General features: G+C 38.1%; 1 protein-coding gene across 1 annotated transcript in view; it reads left to right on the top strand.

Moving 5' to 3' along the window:
- LOC104402488 (disks large homolog 2) overlaps nt 1-20,973 on the top strand; it is a gene marked incomplete at both ends in the record, with an annotated part of 363,023 nt that overhangs the window by 55,230 nt on the left and 286,820 nt on the right. Inside the window, one exon of the mRNA XM_010010378.1 lies at nt 12,712-12,881. Coding sequence (XP_010008680.1) covers nt 12,712-12,881 — 170 coding nt within the window. The remainder of the gene's footprint in view (nt 1-12,711; nt 12,882-20,973) is intronic.

The raw sequence follows: 20,973 nt of genomic DNA, 5'->3' as shown, positions 1-20,973 counted from the left end.
GCAGGAGGCGAGCCGCAGAGAGACTGAGGATAACTGGGGAGGTAGAGAACGGACGGAGGAATGGAAAAATGTGGTAAGAGCAAAGGGTATCACAGCTGAGGGTCGAGCTGGAGGAGAAATGTAGATGGAGGAGAAACGCAGGGTGGGAGAAGCAACTTAATTTGGGGGAGGTGGGGAATAGAAAAGGAAATAGTAGCTCCTATAGACCTCACTAAGAGGTTGATAAGAAAACTTGACCTAAGTTTAAGAGCCTGTGTCAGCCCCAGCATCCTGCCCACCCTCTGCATTCCCCCTCCCCTTCCTGCCCTCTCTTGCCTACACTTGGTGCCTGCTTCTGCTGCCTTCCCCTCGCTGTCATGAAGGGAACTCATGGGCTCCTGGCCCACCAGCGGATCAATTGCTAACCGGGCATTTGGCCAGTGACCGGCGTCACCGGCCTCCGTCACCTCGCACTTGTGTCTGTTCTGCAAAGCTGTTAGTTTTAGTAAAGTCCTACTTGATTTACAGCAAGTTAAGGTGGGAATTGCGGGTCTGATGAGTAGAAAATGGTCTTTTATGGGGGGAGAAGTGTTTTGCTTTGTCTTTTATACCGGTGTGTCTTGCAAAGGGAAGGGCTCATCCCCCAGCCCAGCAGCTTTAAGTGTACATACGTTTGTGTATCACAGTCCTGAACTTGAAGGATTAGGGACATCCCTTGAAAAGGATGTGACTTATGCAGGGGGGAGAGGAGCCTATCTCATGCAGGGAGCATTTTAAAAGCAATAATGTATGAAGTGAAAGATCATAAACTCTGTGCAAAATTACTATAGGTGTGGCTTACCAAGCAAAAGAGTTCATTTGCCTTGAGTTATGCTAGCTAAGCAATAACTCAAGACTTAATGTCACAGAACATCATTGCAGTATAAATGGTTTAGAACAAGCAACAGGGTATCAGTCTGCTTTCAGGAGGTTTTGAAGAAAAAAATGAAAGGAGAGGTCCTTCTGTTGGAGATGTATTTAGACTTGACTTGTAAAAGTTTATGCCTGAGTCTGTGTGCAAATTGAATGGGTGTCAGCTACTCCTCCCTCAACCCCATATAGCTACACCCTGTGAGGTGAGCTACCATTAAGTAATAACTACTTCCCACTCTCAAAGTGTGTGTGAAGAGATGTGGCTCTTCTGGGAGACATTAAACCAAGTGGGGTTTTGCTTGTGTCCTCTCTCTGCAGTAGGTTTATCTGTGGAGCATCCTGAACCTCTGAATTTTAGCAGGTGCAAAAAGAATGGCACTTTTTCGTAGTGGTGTTCTTGGTTCAATCTTCAAGTAAATACATGAGAAATTTTAACTGCATGAGTTTGTTTGGTTTTGTTTTTCCTGTGGTGAGGATGTAGAGAATGATATTTGAGGTTGATGTGGAATTTACCACCATTTTTAGCTTCTGGATGTTACTGACCATGTAGCATGAGGTCATCATGAGTATATTTTAGAGCAACACCAAGTCAGTACCATGCAGTGAGCATACATATAGTTTATGAAACTTCAGCTTTTATGTAGCTTCAAATAATAATAATAATTATAAGGTCAAATTATGATTTTTTGGTGAAATTAGTATTAATTTTGATAGTTTGTTAACAAATTAACTCCTACAGCTGAAAATTGCTTCAGATTAAGTGCTTACCAAGTATTTTTGGAAATCAGGAGTTGAAAATACAAATGCTTAGTGCATTTGGCACTAGTAAACTTTTAAAAGTTTTCAATATATCTGGCAATTTATTTAAATTATATAGTTTCTTTGTTTAGCATGTTATTGTTTAAATAAGCTATTATTTAACCTCCCTTGCTCTGTGAGCGTTTCTCAGTGGAGTGCTGGCCAGCATCACTGCGTAAAAACTTGCTATCTGCAAACGTCAGGTCTAAAAAGACTTCAGAATGCTAATCTAAAGCTGAGCAAACATTTTTTGATACCAAAAGAGGTCCCAATTGTTTTTCAGTGGGAAAGGAAAAAGAGTAAATTGGGGCTTCATTCATTCTTGAAAATAGCAGCAACTTCACCTTTCACCTCACTTCTGAAGGGAAACCTGCATTCACCATCCTTCTCGCTCTGGGGAGCATGAGCCCACGTCTTCCAGAGGACTAATCAGACCATTAAACTGGCGGGGCTATGAAATCAATGTATTTTATTCTTTCCTTCCAAAGTTGTTTCATTTCCTCAAAGATAAGTAAAGGTTAATTGGGCCAGAGCAGCCTTGCAGTGAGCTGGCTGTTCTGAGAGGCAGGTAGAGGTTGTGGACTGGGGTCTCTTCTCTATGGATGTCTAAGCACTCCCCAGCAGCAACCTTACAAGCATGTCCATTAGTTCCTATTGTTGGTACAATTTCTGTAACATATTTAAAGATTTCATCAAACCAAAGCAAGAAGCAGAATTTCCTTCTAGTCTTGTGATTGAGGATGCTTTCCTGAATAATGAGAGATTTTTACTGCAGTTTAAGAAGAGCCTTACATTATCCAAAACACAACAGCTTCAGTGATGGAAAAAAAGATAGTTAAAAGTGTTCTTCTAGGAGATGATAATGGATAATAAGACAGCAGCTTGTTGTTTTGCTTTTTGTTTCCCTGACTGTCTAACCTTTTATTTTATTCAGTTTTATTTCAATACAAAGCGTATTAGAATGAAATTTATTTTTGGTTTGACTGGAAAATTTATTCAGCATAAAACAATGTCATTTTTGTCAAGGAAATAAAACATAATGAAAACAACTAGTGGAAGGTGTCCCTGCCCATGGCAGGGGGGGTTGGAACTAGATGATCTTAAGGTCCTTTCCAACCCAAACCATTCTATGATTATATAACTTTTCAGAGTTCAGTTTTAAATCTGTAGGTGTTACACCCAAGAGGCATTCAGATAAGTAGAAAGATGGGTGGTGGTGTTTCCATCTCTTGAAATTAAATTAGTGTTACCAGTAGTTCAGCTATATGCCTTTGGCTTGAAAAGTTTGTCTAGCAGGGCCTTTTTTCTTGTGTGGAAAAATCAGTTATGAGATGTAAGAGATTATGTCCTGTTTCCTAACTACAGGAGAGAAACAGGATGACCAGGGAGCAATGTTTTCTGTCTGTTCTAATGAAAGGATTTGGAGACATCAGATGAAACTAATAAGCAGCAGGTTGAACTACTCATAAAGAGGTATTTATTTAACTGGTAGCAACGCTGTGGAATTCATTGACAGGACACTGTGGATGTTAAAAGTTTATGTGGGTTTTGAAAGCTGTTAAACAAATTTGTGGAAGAAGAATCTATCCAGGGTTATTAAATGAAAAAGAAAGAAAAAGGTTTCTCTGACTCAGGGAAGACCAGAGTTATCAGCAGCTGAAAATGTATTAGGGGAACATACTGTGTTAACGCTTTACCATCTGGTTGGAAAGTTGGAAAGAAAGAGCAGGCAGGATGTACCCCTGGTCTGGATTATCACTTCATATAGCTTTTATCTTCCTTACAGTGTAAACATTCAGGTGTTTTCATTAGGCAAAGGATTTCATTTCTGGGTGAGCCTCCTGGCCTTCAGTAGGGTCATGGACAGTAAGGTGCATCTGGGTGGCAAATGATGGTCTTGCCTTGCTGCGTAGTCATGTGTGCTGCCAGGAGCTGAGGACTCTGATTTCAATCTATAGGAGAGGATTTGGCACTACAGGGTTGTGACTGTTCTTTTCTCTATTCTGTTTTTATTCCCGTTAGTAGCCATTAGTGGGCCCCCTCTTGAAATCAGTCACTGCATGGCAGATTGTGCAGGAACTCAAGCTAGTGCTAAATGAGCTCAACATTGCAGAGCTGCATTAATATGGTCTTTTACCACTGGTAACTGGCTGTAGACATGTGGAAAATATTGATCCAGGTGGATTTCCATGCTAGGTATACTCTGTCAGTGCCTGAGCTGGTTTGGATATCTCTGCATAGGATTTCACTGTGCCAATTTGATGTAATATGAACTGCATTTGGGGTCAGTCTGTCTTGGATTCTATATATTAGCTTGGTGGGTATTTTCAACCAAGAGGTGTTTAGAAACACACCCGAACAAACAGACACCCTGTGATAAAAGCTGCTGTGACACTTTGCTGCCTAAAAGCATAAAAGGATCTGTTCAGTGTGGCAGAAAGGGTTAACTGAAGGAGAGCCCTGCCTTGCCCCAAGAAATTCTCAGAACTAGACTAGGATGCAGAAATGATCCAAAGTATTTTAAACAACAGATAAACTGCTTTTTAGCTAAGTTAGTGCCTGGAGTGAAGTCTTAGAGCTGAATTTAAGACCTTTAAAAAAGGCAAAAAAACCCCTACTTCAAAACCAAACCAAATACTGATGTGTTCTCTATTGAAAGTCTGTGAATAGGAACATACTCAAGCTTCTAAATATATTTTCTTCTAACAGTCTGAAGGCTGCAGGGACTTTTCCATTCCTAATTATACTGTCTGTTGTACACTGTCTGTTTCTGACTTGCAACTTCAAAAATAGACATTAGAGTCTAAATGAAACATAGGGAGAAGGTGTAAAGAGATGCTGTTTATGATGAGGACCTGCTCTGCTAATGTTCTTCCTAATACTGTTACCAGTCACTTGTGTTTTAAATTCAATTACTATCATTCAGACCCTTTAATACATTGACACTTCACTAAGATGGCTGTTGTTTAAAGAAAATATATCGATGACTAGCTAAAGCAGTAGTGAAGGACAATAAATGTAAATGTCTTGTGGCAGTTCAGTAGCTCTTGGGTCTCAGGTCTCAGCAAGGTCACATCATTAAGAGGATGTGGAAACACAGTCATTTCGGGCAGTACCACGTTCTGATATTCAGAAGTATTTTCTGGAATCTGAATTATTCCCTGACAATTTGGACTCCAGCCTCTGTTCTGGAAGTGAAATAAAACTCAAAGTCCTGTGGTAGCACACCTGCAAGTCACGCTGCTCTGACCTTAAGCCCTTCTGGATGTGATCTGAAATTTTTGACTGCATTACAATAGACATTTTCACCTCCTAAACTATCACTGTGCCCCTGGTATATAAAAGTGGAATTTCCTTTGTGCTTTTTGCTTTCTCATGCAACCTCCTGGAGGACAAGGACTAGGACTTTGTGCTAGTGGGTCCTGGAATGGGAATTAGAAAAGTGACTGAGATGCTGCACCGATCCAGAGGGAGTGAGCTGGATTTGCGTGCACAGACTGCTGCTGCTGCTCCTCTGCTGCTTTTGCATTCTACCATTTAGGCAGGAAAACACTAGAGAATGACTTTCAGTCGGAAAGATAAGTGGCTCTTTTCTATGCCAAAACCACTGCAAAAAGCCAAAGGAATGAACAGTGACCTGTGGGGGTAACTAAGAGAACTTCAGTTCACCCTCCAGAACCTCATGGCAGCAGTTGCAGGCTGAAGGCTGGTGGTATGCAGAAGGACAGGCTGGGTTTTAATTATGTAGTAGTAAAACCTACACATACACTTAAGTCAGAAACATTTGTAAGATTATTTACTTTGGTCCCTGGGCTGAAAATCATTCCAATTGCTGGTATGAATTGCGAGGCTGCGGGAGCACAGCACTGCACTTAAACAAGCACACCCTGCTTTTTGGCAAGACTAGTTAGCTCATCCGTGCTCCAGCCTTCAGGCTTCCCGCAGCCAACACACCGAAACTGGTTTGCCAATGCAGGTGGAGAAAGCATCATCCATCTGGGTGTATGTACTTACAGGAATGCTGTGCAAGAGTTTAGTTCCCGCCTTTGTACACTCACAAACATACACAGAGCGCAAGCTTTGTACACGGTGAAGTGTTTGCCCTTCTTCTCGCACTTCTGAAGACTGGTTACAAGGGTGAGCACAGCCGGGAAAAGGCAGGGAGCTGCTTTTGTTGGCTATCTATTATTTATGCTGAGTATGCCTAGAGGCTGCACTGAGGGTTAGTCCCTGTTTGAGATGAGCCAAGAAGGTGTAGACTCTCCTCTGGAAAGTTTGTTTAGACTGTAAACAAGGAGACAAAGGAAGTGGGATGCAGGTGGGGTTTTAATCCTCTATTTGAAGATATGAATAAAAGAAATTAAATGACCTGCTCAGGGTTGCACCAGGTCAGCATTTTGGGGAAAAAAGATTATATTTTTTTCAATTTACTTCATCACAACAGATCAGTGCAACTTGCTGAAGAATTCAGAGCACTGAAGGATTATTTTTTTTCTCCTACAGATAAAACATAGTGGGTTTAGTCCTTACTTTCCTCAAAACCAGTTCTACTCTTGCTAAAAGCATAGGTTAGATTCGACACTTCAGATAGTTCCTTCACGATAAATACAGTTGAGTTATCGTTTTATTGTACCACTATTTGCATATATATTTAAAGCAAAATCACTCCTATGGTTTCAGATTTTTATTAAGTTCAGCTCAAATTCTGCTGCCTCATTCACAAATTATTCCCTCCCACCCCAAATTGTAGCTTTTATCAAGTATCATTTTCAGTTAGTAACCATTCCATATTTTGAATTTCATTATAAAGTACATAAGTGACAAATTTTGAGACAGGATTGTCTGGTACCTTCATCAGACATTTCCAGAAGCACTCTCTTGCTTCCAGAAATAGCCAGAAATTTTTTCTACTGTTAAGTTTTATCTCTGTATTTTTAGAGTAGACATAGCAATAGTTTTATACTGCTTTAAAATGTCAAGAAGGGGCCTGAGGCTGTATGTGAATTTGCTACAGAAATTGGATCATGTGTCTAAGGGTCACTATACCTAAGGAAACAGTATGCCTTGTGGTACATACATATCATTGGCATTTAGTTTTAGCTCTATGTTCTGTAATGGGCAAGACAGATCTGAAGGCTGCTGTAGTAAATTTGAGATCCTTTACTCTGAATTTGAAATTTTAAAAAATAATGATTTATTCCTCTTGGAAATAATTATATGGGCCAGTACCAGTAATTACATTTTTTATCCCTGTATGCTGTAAATTTTACTTACTGTGGGATAGGAAGGGTACAAATAGAAGTAAAGAAGAAGGTAGGGGACAGAGAGTCAGTCTTTCCTAACTAATAGACTAGACTGCTCCTAGAGTCAGGGTGAGGCAGTATATTTATATTATTTGCTGCTCTCTTGAAGAAAGGATGATAGTCCTTTCAGCTTGTCACCTATAATCCTGTGTTCCTGCTTAAAGTTCTCTGTTCTTGCACCTTCTTGAAGAAAGAAAGTATCAACCCTTTCCAAAGGAAACTTTGTCTGAAAAGGTTAAACAATGCAAGAGCAAAGAAACATAGTGGAAGCTTAGTCTTCTGTCTCTTACTTTTGTTGTCTACCTGATACCTCCATACGGATATATAGAGGTATATATCTGCTCAGTGTATTCCATAGCTTTACACTGATTCTCCCTTAATAACAGTATTTTCACCTTGATTTCTAAGATTTGAGTAAAGAATAAATAAAGCCTGTATCAATTTAAGCTTTTCTGAGAAGTCATCTGAAAAAAGAAAGGCTAGATATCCTTAGAAATAACCTGTTAATCTTGACCATTCTGCAGTAGAAAAGCATGGTAGAAAGAAATTCTTTGCTATGAGGGTGCTGAGGCGCTGGCACAGGGTGCCCAGAGAAGCTGTGGCTGCCCCATCCCTGGCAGTGTTCAAGGGCAGGTTGGACACAGGGGCTTGGAGCAACCTGCTCTAGTGGAAGGTGTCCCTGCCCGTGGCAGGGGGTTGGAACTGGAGGAGCTGTAAGGTCCCTTCCAATCCAAACCAGTCTGTGATTCTATGATTCTGTGATTTCTATGATTCTGTCTATGAGAAGCAGGGCTGTCCCATTAATAAGCTGCCGATTAGTTTGAAAGTGTCTAGGACACTTGGATTACTGTAGCTTTTACTGTCATCGTGTTGTCCCATGGAGCACAAATCATTCCCTTGTTCCCAAGTCCGTAGTTGGTTCCAACTAGCTCCTTTACGGAGCTGCGAGTTGTCTAATGTGTCTTGGCAGGACCATTTGATCTTCTGGGGCTCTTTGATGCCACATGAGGCTGCTTTGGGTTTCTCTTCAGGGCACCATATTGCACAGAACAAGTGAACAGAATAATCATTACCAGTTGTCACCTACTATATTTCTAGTAAGTGCCTAAGGATTGCACTCGTCTTGTTTACTTACAACTTGACTGAAGCAATTACTGGCTTTTCAAGGATGTCTGCACAGTTTCTAGAAAAGAGTAAACATGAAATTCAGATGAAGGTGGTCATGTTTAGAACACACTTGGAATAAGGCCTTAAAGAATGGTATTTTTACTCAACCCAAGCCCTTATTTGCTTTGAAGGCAGCAACAATTACGCGTAACCCTCTGTGTGTCTGACTTTCCGCCTTAATGGCAAAATCTCTCTCATATTGATATTTCTAGTATCAATTGTAACTGTCTTGGTATGTGTTCTATATTTTAGCATGCATGGTCCTTCATATCTGAATTATGTCACAAAAGCCTTGTAGCATACATCTATTTTGTTAAAGTGTTTAGATGAGCTATGTCGTGGAAGAGCTGTCTAACTCGTTCTAACTCAGCCATTACCTGAGTTAATCAGGTAATCCTGTAGAATCACCTGCATGGGTGATTTTACAGACTTGAATAAATTTAAGCATATGTATAATACTAAGTCCCTGTGTAAGTATTTTGGCTAAAATAGAATTAGGATTACTTGTACCTCAAAAATTAATCAGAGATTTATATGCTGTGCTGAATTCAGATATGAAGTCCCTCTTTTACAAGGAAACAATAGCACGAACATTTGCTTTTAGGCTTATGTTCTGTTAAAATATGGTTAGAACATATTTTCATTATTTTCTTCAGCATGACACATGCATTCTCCAGAATACTTCTAATCATGTTGTTTTCATTGAAACATAACTGAATTTAGTCAAGAACTCTGTGAACCTTTTTCATCAGCAGATGCTGATATTATATTGTTACATCTTAGCAGCTGAAGCTCTGCATCTGAATAATTTTTAAGTGTATTTTCGCATGCAGTTAGAGAAAGTCAAATTTCCTCTAGGTTCTTAAGTGTTGCAAAAGTCGTGAGCTGTAGCTTAAAATACTTTAAAACTTACTTTTCTGCTTTCTCTCTCATTAGAACTTTTTACAAGTCATTAGAAATTTTTACAATTTTTGCAATCTTAAAAAATAACTATGAATAGATCTTACTTAAAGGTCTGTTGATCTTACTTAAAGATACGGCATTAAGACTTACAAGTAGAATGGCAATAGTTTAAAAGTGCTGACACAGTTAAAGAAATGGTTAAATATTAGCAAAATATATTTATGGTAACTTGTTGTGGAAATAAGGAAAGTCTTCTTGGAACAATTTTCCTTTTGCCTAGATTTTTTTGGGGGTTGGATTACTCTAGGTATTAGTGAAACTATAAGGATCTCTTTTGTTGGACTTTTGTAGTACTATCTTGGATTATGAGGCAGTCTTCTCCTTGGCACAGGTCTGAAACTGTGCCTGAAACTAACTTCTGCATATAGTGTATACTCACCTATAGGCCGTAGGAAGATTTTGAGATAGATGTGGAAAAGAATCCATGTATGAGTGCTGTACAGTTGGCACACAAATATCTCAATGAAGCCAAGAAAATATATTGGAGAGCATTTTTCAAGGGCAGAATAATTTTGACCCTAAGTGGTAAGGCCATACAGTTGATCATTTGAAGGACTTTTCTTAAACTGGATTTACTGATTTTAGGGTTTTTTGCTGTTATTATTTTAAGTTTGCATTGTTGCAAGAATTATAGTGCAGAGTTATTACGGAGGGGGAACTGTAGTTTAAATAGTAGAAGAGAATATACCAAACCCACTCTCACAGCTTCTGTCTTTGGATAATAACAGTTATGCCAAGTACTGGCCCTGGAAACCTTCTGCATAGAATTAAGAAGAAAAATACGACATCGCAGTATGTGTATTGACATGCTGCTTCAGCTTTCTTCCTTTATTTTGGTTCTTTGAAGTTGTATTTTTTAATGAATAATCGTTTTTTTTTAATTCTAAATGCTCCATGTTTCTAAATTTAAAAAATATTCTGGAGTTTCTAAATTACTAATAATACAAGAATCATTTAGCCGTTAAGGTTGGAGTCGTCTCACCAGCTTATGTCATTTATTTCATTGTACCATGAACTGCTGTTTTAGAGGTCTAAATATTCTCAAAGAACATTCTTAGACCTCTGAGATCATTATGTTCTGTTCTTCTAGGACAGGGTCAGCATGCCCTCCAAAAGACTGTGTTAAAGCCCGCAGAACTCTACAGGCACATATGTTTGTGCACACACTTGTGCATGTGCATGTGTGTTATTGAATATTGTATTTATTATATTTATGAGAACTAAACCCCTCATCTTTGTGGGGAAGGAAGAAAACCTACAGGTTTGGAAAGGTGTAGCTGGATATGTAGCTGTGGACGTGTTTGTCACAGCAGACTGGATAGAGTAATTGTTGTCTTGCTAATTCTGTGCTGACAAAGTTTGTATACAAACAAAATACCTTGTATGAAAGTATTTCTATCACTGGATCAGCTTTGTATTCTCTCACTCTTGTATTCATCCTGCACTAGTAGTATTAATCTGTCCATTTTTTGTTGAAGATAGTCTTACTGTTCTAAACAACTTGATAACTCAAATTGTAGCCACCAAGGTGAGATTTCTGTTGGAGTGTACATGTCCTTTTCTAGAAGGTCTTGCTTTTTCAGTAGATGGGGGTGTGTGGCTTACTGATTTTGGGAAGTTAATTCCATGTTGTTTACTGAGTTTCTCCAAAAGGTATACTTTTTACTTAATAGGAACCCTTATGAGCTTTAACACTAGTGACTTTATGGGAGTTTTAGGTAGATAGGATCAAGTAATATCAATATTCATCAGTGCAGGGCACAGAGTATATGAAAACAAAATACAAGTAATCCTCCTTTTTGCTGTTTTTATAATCTCTTTCCATGTTTTTATAATCTCTTTCTATGTTTTTATCTTCATAGCCATCCAATGGTTAAGATCCTACAGCTTGTTCACAAAGTATGGTATAGCCAATTGTATTGCAGATATGGCAAAAATAAGTCATAAATTTGACAAGAATCAAGCCTATAGTAATATCAAGAGAAAGAATAGCAGCTTAGACATAATTACTGCCTTTCTGAGTGGGAAGAACTAGCTGGATATGTTCTAAAGAATGAAACCATTTATATTAGAGCACTTACTAATTTGACATCCAAACCACACAATTAAACACTTGGAAAATTAATACTTCTGACATTGAAGGAAAGCACCAAAACTAACCATTGAATAAAAACCGGGAACTTTGCAATACAGTACTTTTTGTCAGAAGGGAAGTATCAATTTTGTGTCCTTTCCAGGTTCAACCAGTTGTCAAATAAAAGCTGCTATCACCATTTTCCCCTGTAAATGTTCTTCCGACAGGCTGATAACACAGAAGGTCCTTGGTTTCAAATAGTTGTGGTCTTTTTGTTGCTTAGCTTTTGAACAAAAACAGCAGCACAAGAACATAACAAAAATCCATCCTAAACTACTGAGTTCAGGTAAAGCTTGCTCTCCCTTCATATGCTAAGACTCCTGAGCAATACCCAGCTCAAGTATTCTTCTGCTGCAAAGAGGACCCGTTTGATAGCTGATCTTTATGTCTAGAAATGTAGCAGAAATGGGGATATTTTTAGCAGCCAATATTTTCTTTGCTGATTGTTCTTTCAGATATGCAGAAGAACACATTAATTTACATACGCCTTTTCCTTCTGTACCCAAAATACTTAGAGGCCTCTTCATAATAAATGTACTTCACAAGAACAGTGGCATCTCAATTCATCCGGTTCTTTGGAATTTGCTCTTCTCAGTTACCCTCATTTGCAGAGAAAGGATGGCCCAGCAGTTAAGTCATTAGCCTGCTGCTTTGGAGATGGATTTTACTGCTCTCAATGTAGATTTCCTTTCCAACTTGGACATATCTGTCAGACAAGGAGAATAATGCTCCATTTAACCAGGACATTTTTGAGGGTGAATGTATTAGTTCATCCTCAGATAATACAGTAAATTCCCAAAGTAAGAATATGAGGGAATTTTATTAGTATTCTATGAAAAATAGATGCTATTACCACATAGCAGATCCTGGAGTCTATAGTTAGTGATGAAAACATAAAGAATGACATTTACGCAAATTATTTAGCATGAAACATTCTCTTTTAAATTGTCTGCTTCTTGTAGGACAGCATTTTTACTTTGACAACTTAGAATTCCTTGGCTCTGATGAAGAAATATGAGAGATTTAAGGAGGTATTTGAACAATTAGTGGTCTCTCTGTATTAAATTAAATAACTGATTTCCTTTAAGAGCAACTTCCGTAGTAGTAGCGTGCAGCATGAAGGTTGTAACTTGATTATATTGTTTAGAAAAAAAGGTTGTTTAATGAAGTCTGTAAAGACAAGTTGTTTATTACTCATTTCTATCACTCTGGTAGATCCAACCCCAATTTATGAAGGAGGATGGTAGGTGTAGGTGAATCAGTTATGTTTTTTGGAGGGACTGAGTGTTCTGGTTCTCTCTCATTGCTAATGAAGCATATCGCATCAAGTCTGGCAGCGGGAAGGCTTCTCAATGGAGCGTGCTCTGTTTTACAGCACTGGTGACAAACATCTGTGTTTGGTCCAAAGCAGCAGCTGAAGCATTTAGTACCTATGGTCCTTTGCTTTTCTTGTAGGGTCAACGATTGCATCTTGCGAGTGAACGAGGTCGACGTGTCAGAAGTCTCACACAGCAAAGCCGTGGAGGCCCTAAAAGAGGCTGGCTCCATAGTACGACTGTATGTTCGTCGAAGAAGGCCTATTCTGGAGACCGTGGTAGAGATCAAGTTGTTCAAAGGACCTAAAGGTAAAAGTGAAAGTGAAAAGATATCCATTTTAAACTTGATGCTTAACCTCTCTTCAGCTCAAATAGCATCTGAATTTGTTGATTTGTTAACTGATTGATCTGTCAAATACTGCAGTTAATTTAGGCTTGTAGAACTAGACTTCATGGTTGCGTGTCCCGTCATGAAATACAAAGGAATTCAAGGAGTTGTGGTTTCTTTCATTTGATGTTTATTGTGGAGATGGTTTCTTATCTCCCAAAGAAGTGCAAGATGAAGAGAAGCTATGCTTTACGTTGGGTGCACGCTTACTTCCTCTAAAGTTCCTCTGCTGAGACCTTTGACTTTCATTTAAGGTGCTGTTGAATACAGAGTTTCTGAATTCTCTCTTTTTTCTGAAGGCTTTGTGATTATCCAACTTATCCTTTCTATTTCATGTTGATGGTTACTTCTACAGTTTTCTTTGGAATTAGAAGACAAGAATACTAACTTGTGCAGCTATGTAGGAGAATTTTATTTTATCCTTCAACAAAATTACATGGAAGTCTAGCATGAAACCTTCACTAGTCTAAATCAGCTTTATCACTTCCAGCACAACCTTCTGGTTACAGAAAAAAAACCCCAGACAAATCACAAACAAACCCAAGTTGCTTGCTGGAAACATTAGTACAAATTGTGAATACTAGATTTTCACCTTTCCCTGTCAAAAAGTTTTTATTTGCAGAATGTTATGTTTAACAAATTTCATTGTGTTGCTTTTCCTGCCTGAAATTTCTCTCTGGCTGTGGTGTTTTTCTTCATAGCTAGTTTCTGAGCAAAGAAAATGGATCTTTTCACAGTCCATGTGAACAGAATGAGCAGCAGTAGACTTTTGTATCCATACTGATATTCCATAAGTTTCTAAATTAAAGTTATATACATTAAATGAAGAAATCTGTATCTCAGTCTATGCCATACCCATGAAATTATTCAACCTGTTTTGTCAACAGTGGATAACCTGTAGCTGTTTCAGTGAATTCCCTTGCTTCTCATCTCATGTGAATACTACAGTGTGCTTCTGAATAGTTTTTTGGACCAGTAATTGAGTATATTTATTTCTAATACACATAGAAACATTGAGATTATCCATTCATCATAAGCAGAGATAGCGTCCTACTTTCAGTATTGCACTGTACCTCTTCTGTGTACATATATCATGGTTATTTGACACAGCAGTGTATTCATCATCCTCTACTCTTGGCAAATAGCATATTTAAACATGCATCTGAGGGTAAACCCCCAGAAGTCTCGATTCCCATGGTCAATTACAATGTTAAATTGACTTTCTAATAGAGATATTTTGTACCTGTGTGAACTCAGACAGGCAGCAGTGTTTTTAAAGCTTTGGAATTAAACTCAGTGTGTGCTGTGATAGTCATTTGAGTAACCTAAGGCTAAAGAAACTAAACTTAACATATCCTTCCAGGTTGTGATGAACAGTAAAAATTATTCACTGTGACCAAATTTTTGCTGCATCGTGGAAACGGACAAGAGGCAATCATTATCTAATAATGGTTTTGCATCATGTTTGTTTTGATCATATGCCTGAAACTATTTATTTTTACATTTATTTGCATAAAAGGGAATGGATGACAAGAAAGTACCTTTTATGACAAGCTAAGGAAGCTTTGCCGCTTAGGGCTGCAAACATCATTACGTAGCTATATTCTTATCTGAAGTTTACTACAAATATCTGCCATCAGTAGTGAATTTTATTGTTAAGCGGAATATATTTTTTTAAATTTTCACTTCAATATCATAGAAATAAGTTAACTGGAAACCTGGATGAAAAAAAAAATTGATGGGCTGGTTCTTTGCAAAAACCAGGTTTTCTATCTTTATAGTTTAGTTAGAAAGGAAGCGTACCCTTCTATGCTTTCTATATTCCACAGATGAAAAAAACAGAATGAAGAAAATAGGCTACAGATTGGTTGGAAATCTTACCAATACTCAATATCTGTAGCAGTTTTCCCTTGAATTTTTTAAAATCTTGCATGAAAAATAAACTGCTGAGAGGCATCTAACCTATAGGTGCAGTTGAGAATAAAACCTGTGAATCTTGGCTGTGGGTTTCAGTGCTAGTCACTCCTGTGATGCTTATCTACACATATTTCAGGTGATTTTATCTGTGAACTGCTTGTTCACACCGTTACTACACAGTGCAAGAACAACTTAGTATTTATATACACAGTGTTTCTTACTTCTCAGAGTGAAATTGGGATGTTTTGGTGTCCAGAGGGGGACCTTCTCAGTTCCCACACCATTCTGTCCTTCCTACTCACAAGGTGAATAAAGAAAACGAGTCTGTTTTTTTTTAAACAACAAGGCTGTTTCATGCTAAACTTGGAGTAGCAGATGTCTTTTCAGTTGGTTCTTTCCCTGTCTGCCTCTGTCAGAATATAACTCGGTATACACCAAGTTAATTCATTGCTGGGTTGAGAATGTACCACATGAAAGCAAGTTTTGGCTTCCATAATGCCATGTAAATTCAGAGATCACTACTTGCCTTCGTATGCATAGTACATCATATGTTTCAGCACTTGAATGTGATAAAGAAGTAAATTTGCAAGGTTTTTTATATAAATATTCTTTCAATTTCATCTGAGGTATTCAGGATGAAGGCTTTTACAAGCTTCGAGTTCATAAAGGTTAGATTTTTCTTAACTGGATGTTAATTTTTCTGGCTAGCAACCACCATGTAAAAGACATAGGTTAATTTTGCAAATCTATTTTGAACAGAAGTTAAATATGCATTGGGTAGCAATGGCTTTGAGCATATGACAGGGGAAAGGCCATGGTAGTGTGCTGCCAAGTGGTCCCTTTTGAATGCAGATCCCTGTGCAATTGTTCCTGCTGCTTTATGGAAAACTGTTCTAGCATCATATGTACTACAAGGTCATATAACTCTTTAACGTGACTTTTGGGGAAAAGAGGTAAACAAAGACATAAATAAGTTGTGTGATAGAAAAGTCAAGGTTTCAAAGAACTGTGGCTGCATGTTTAACACTGTGTCTTCATCAGTTTTACAAAGACATAAATAAGTTGTGTGATAGAAAAATCAAGGTTTCAAAGAACTGTGCCTGCGTGTTTAACACTGTGTCTTCATCAGTTTGCCACACCTGATTGATCATATTGGCTGATGTCTACAGTCTGTGTCTTGAAAGTAATCACTAACTGGGATCATTACAGGAAGTTCTTCTTTCATGTGCTCAGGAGATTGTCTTTTGTAGGCATCTTGTATGTCTCTGTAGCCAGACTTAAAATTGTAGTGATTAACTGTTTGGCTTTGCTTAGTATTTAGTAGGTGTTTTATTTCAGGCACTCTCAGGACACTGCAGGTTTTAGCAGCCAGTGTCTCTGCAGTAGCTAAGGGTTATAACAGAGGAAGGATGTACAGTGGAGCTTTCTTATTGAAAATCAATAGGATTTAGACACTACTGAAAATCCTGTCCTTAAGTAATATGCTTTTCTTGGTCTGTATTGAAACATAACAAGACTCTCAGTAATGAGAATGGATTGGGTACACTGCAGTATTTGTTCCTGGGGAAGAAACATGCAGGCATTCAAAACAAAGCAATTTAATTGTGATGCTTGGCTTTGTGATGTAACTTCTGTATTAGCTTCTTCCTGCAAAGAACTGCGTATGAGCAGTGAATTACAAACGTCAGTCACGTTAGAGACTACAGGGCTTAAAACCATTCAGTTGCCTTTGACTGCAGCATTTTAAACCAGAGGAATTCCACTGGCCTCTGGGATTTTAATGCTGTCCTATCACACTGTGAATCTACTTTTTCTACACCCGAGTATAGAGTAGTATGTTTGATGAAAGAAATTAGTTACAGAAATTAAACTTTATTGTTTTTTAATATTAATTTTTTTAAGAATCAGACAGAAAAGTGGTTTTCTGCCATTGTAGAAGATTTCTGGCAGCCAGAAACTTAGTTATATACAGAGGTTGTGTAATATTTTACCTGCCGATCTTGCAGTGATGGCTAGAGCTGCCCTTTTGTTCACTGTATTTGAGGCAGGAAGGCTCTGGACAGATTAGCAGCTATGTCTCTTTGCTGTTGTCTGTAAGCATGCTTTTTTTCTCATTCTTGGTGAATCCAACCAATGACACATTCAGGTTCACACCACTCAGCTTTGGGCACTCAACAGGGGCACTTACTCCTCTACTCTTTCCTACTCTCAGAATTAGGGCCATAACAGGACTTTTCATTTAATCCGTTTTGAGTGTTACTATGTTTTGGGGCTCTACATTAGAAATTGATGCATTGTTCAGCCCAATTTTCTATCACTCTCTGAACAGCTGTCCTCCTTATGTTAATTTTCTTCTTCTTCAGCAAAGATTAAGCTCCTAAACAGGGCATCTTAATAAAATACTCAAAAATCAGATGGGATGAATACAAAGGGTGTAACATGCATTTATTTTTTTAAATTATGTATATCCATCTAAATGTTAGATGAAGTCATTGGGCATAACCAGTTCCAGAGTTTCCATTTCATTGTTTTCTGTGCTGGACTGAAGCGACTATGCAGCACGTGGTATATTTCCTTTTTACATAAGTATTTGTTTTTTTCTTGATGACACTGAACAGTCGCTGAGTAGTAATGAAGCTTTCTTACTGTATTAAGACAAGAATCAGTATGTTTTAAGTACAGTGGTTTTTAACCTATTGATTAGTTATGGAATTTTCTTGAGAAGATGCAGAGATTTTCATCATCAATGTAAGGTATGGTTTCACTGTAGATTTATCTTGAATTGTTACTGAAATGTTCTCTGCTCCATTATTGTCTATAGTTTTATAGAAGCTCATACTTCTGTTTCACGGAAGTTGACACATTTTAGTTTTGATTGATGGCTTTATTGGAAAAATCTTTTGTTCTGTTACATAGATAGCACCCAGCTTGCAGTGACAACTGAAACTGTCAAAGAAGTACAGTGGAACTATGTATATGTTAAAATGTCTGCCAAAAAAAAAGTGTTCAATTCAGATCAGCAGAATGGGGGTGGGGGTTAGTTTTTACAAGTGCTGCTCCCAGTAAGGGAAGGAGAAATCTTACCATCTTTACCTACTACAACAAAGCCAAAGGTTACCTTTTTATCTCAGCTAATAGCTGCAGAACTCAGAATGAAAGAGGAAGGTTTTGCAAACAATGAACCCCAATTATTTCTTTCCCAATTTCAGAGAACACTGGGAGCTTTCAGATCTTGCTGTTTGATAACTGAATTGCAAGTGCTTGCCTCAGACTGATATATTTTTTTATGTATATAACTATCACTGCTACTACTATACCTGCCTATTTTCTCTAATTTAAGGGACACTAAATTCTGCGTAGCAAACTTTAGTGTCTGGGGAGAACAGGGTTTTATGGCAAGTTAGGCAGATGTTTTGTTACTTTAGGATCACTTGAAACCTTCAAGACAATTTTTATTTCATGCTGAGAAATGTTTTTTTATAGTTCCAAAGTGTCTTCAATAAAATTGTTTTTTCACACTTTGAACAAAACATTAAATCTTTTCTTATGGTCTTCCATGAATTTCAGTCTTATGATCTCATCAGCTGTGAATATAGTTCTGTTTTTCAGTGTTCTCCTTCTGTGCTGTGAGCTTTATTGTGAATCCTGATCTAAAACAGAGCGAAATGGGGCAACTTAAAAACGAGCTGTAGAAAAATGAGGAAGCAGGCAAGCTTTGCCAAACCTAGATTTACCAAATTATTTAGGTTCTGAACTGTAATTTAAGTGTTTCACTTCACATTACTGTAACACACTATCACTTACTACAGGTATAAACAGAAAATTACCCAAACTGAAACTATAGTATCATTTTTTTGGTGAAATGCCTTTGCCTGAAGGGACTCACATTTCATCCAATTAGCAGAAAGTGCTCTATCAAACACTAATACATAGTTTTCCAATTTTAAGATAGTGATTGAAAACCATCGTTTATAAGTTAACATCACTAAAAGGCATGACTTCCCTGAAGGGAAGTGTAATGTAAGAATATGTGAGTATCTGCATAGTTTCTCAGATGAAAATCGTACTCTCTTGAAACTCATAAAATTAAGAAGCTCTGTGATAGCGCTTTTAAAAGCCTTTGCTGTTTTTCAGAAATATTTTGACATACAAGAGTTGCCAATACCTGATGGAGAAAAAGTGGTAGGTTATACCTGCACCTTCATATTTCACAGACTGAGGAGCTTGTTCTTTAATATAAGTGATGATATCTGCCTACAGCTGCTATTACCATAGTCTGCTTTATGGCACAAGTAAAATATTAAACGTATTATATGCCATCAGACTTGCCATCATGTGTGTATAAATTACCACATATGAACTATTCCTTAAAAACCACTCATTCTGTAGAGCAGTTCCTTCCATTCCTGAAGAAAAGCAGGACTTACTTATTGTAATGTCACACAATAACAGCTATCATTATTAGAGTGGCACTTCAGTTCTAGTATTTCAGGCTTTGGCTATCATCTTTTTGTCTGTAGTGGAGAAATAAAGTAAATCTTGGGGTTTGTTACAATTGCAGTTAAGTGGCAGGAGGTGGTGGTACCAGATTGTTGTCGCGTCAGACCAAATTCAACGATCTTTGGAGCTAAGTAGTCAATCAATAATGATCTTCCAGATCAACAAGGATCATTTCAAATGAAACTCAGAATCTGTCCATCTGTTGGTTGTCTCACCTTAAACTAGAGCTATGCTGTGAGCTGCTGGATATCACTTGAAGTCTTATATTTTGATGATAATTCTGACTTCCCTCTTTTCATTGTCATTTCCATTTGCATTAAAGGAACAAAATTACTTGGAAGACTGTGCAGCAATTTTATATACATACATTTTGTTTGTTTTTCCCTCAAAATCATTCAGTTCTTAAGAACTCTCCAAGCAGTTCTAAGAACCCCAGGTTCGTAGGCAAAATGAACATCTAATCTCATAGCAGATTTTAAGTATCAGTTTCCAGAAGTCATTCACAAAGAGTGAGGTTTCTCCTGAAATGAGCAGTACTTTCTGCAGCTCCATCATGCTAACTATTTCTGAAGTGGTGCAGTTGCAATTTCCAAGTGTGGTGCTGTATTTTAATAGCCAATTGAGATGGCTATAAAAATCCAGCACTGCACATTAAGATCATTACTAAATTGCTTCAGCAATACTTACTGATGAGGCAGCTTCAGCAGAACATGATTCATCTTAATGAACTGTGGCTGCAATAGAGAAAAGCAGCAGCACAGGGAAAGATGTGCAGGTAGGCTTGGATGCCAAAAGGCTTGAGGTTTTACTTCAAGAAAAATAAGCATTGGCTAGTTTCTTTTTCTCTTCAGTGGAGAAAGAAAGTAAATCTGTCATCTTCTTTGTTACAATTGCAGTTAAATAGCAGAAGGTAGTGGTGTCAAACTGTTGTCATGCCAGGCCAAATTCAGCTATCTTTGGAGCTAAGTAGACCATTGACATTTCAATTGACAAAATCTTTTGTGCTTGTCCTTTCTGAATTGGGTAGGAGATGTGTATTCTTATACAGTTGCCTAGATAGTTTCATCTCTGACTAGAGACAACAAGTGGTATGGTGTACCAGTGTGATCCTCTTCATTCTCTCTCATAAGTTGTCAGCCCTTTTGCTGTGGTCAAAGTTACTTCTGTGTCTTTTGCTGGGAATCAAGAGCAGTTAGTGTGACTCACTAGATTCCCCCTGATGCTCTTCTTGTCACCTTGGCAGGTTTAACTCTGTAACCTCCCACTGAAAATTTGAGGGAGGGAGATGTTACATTTTCTTTCCTTTGTCCACTTCCTCTACCCATACAGAGGGAAAGGGCTTTTAATTTCTGTGCGCAGCTGTTGGATAAGCAGTGGATGCATCTCCACATTTGGCTCATCTGGGCTTGCTTCTGGGGAGGATAGAGCAGACCATGTAAAAAATCCTATATTTGACTTACCTCGTCCTTGTGGAAATGCTTCAAAGGAAGTTGCTTAGTAAATGGATTTCCCAGCTACATAATGATCTCTGGTGCACTGCTGAAAAGTCCCTTGGAACATCTTTTATCTTGGGCTTGTAAGAGCTGTGATGCCTTT

This window comes from Nestor notabilis, unplaced genomic scaffold, assembly GCF_000696875.1.
Source record: "Nestor notabilis isolate BGI_N333 unplaced genomic scaffold, ASM69687v1 scaffold1630, whole genome shotgun sequence".
NCBI classification, from domain to species: domain Eukaryota; kingdom Metazoa; phylum Chordata; class Aves; order Psittaciformes; family Psittacidae; genus Nestor; species Nestor notabilis.
This window is presented reverse-complemented; position numbering and strand designations above follow the sequence as displayed.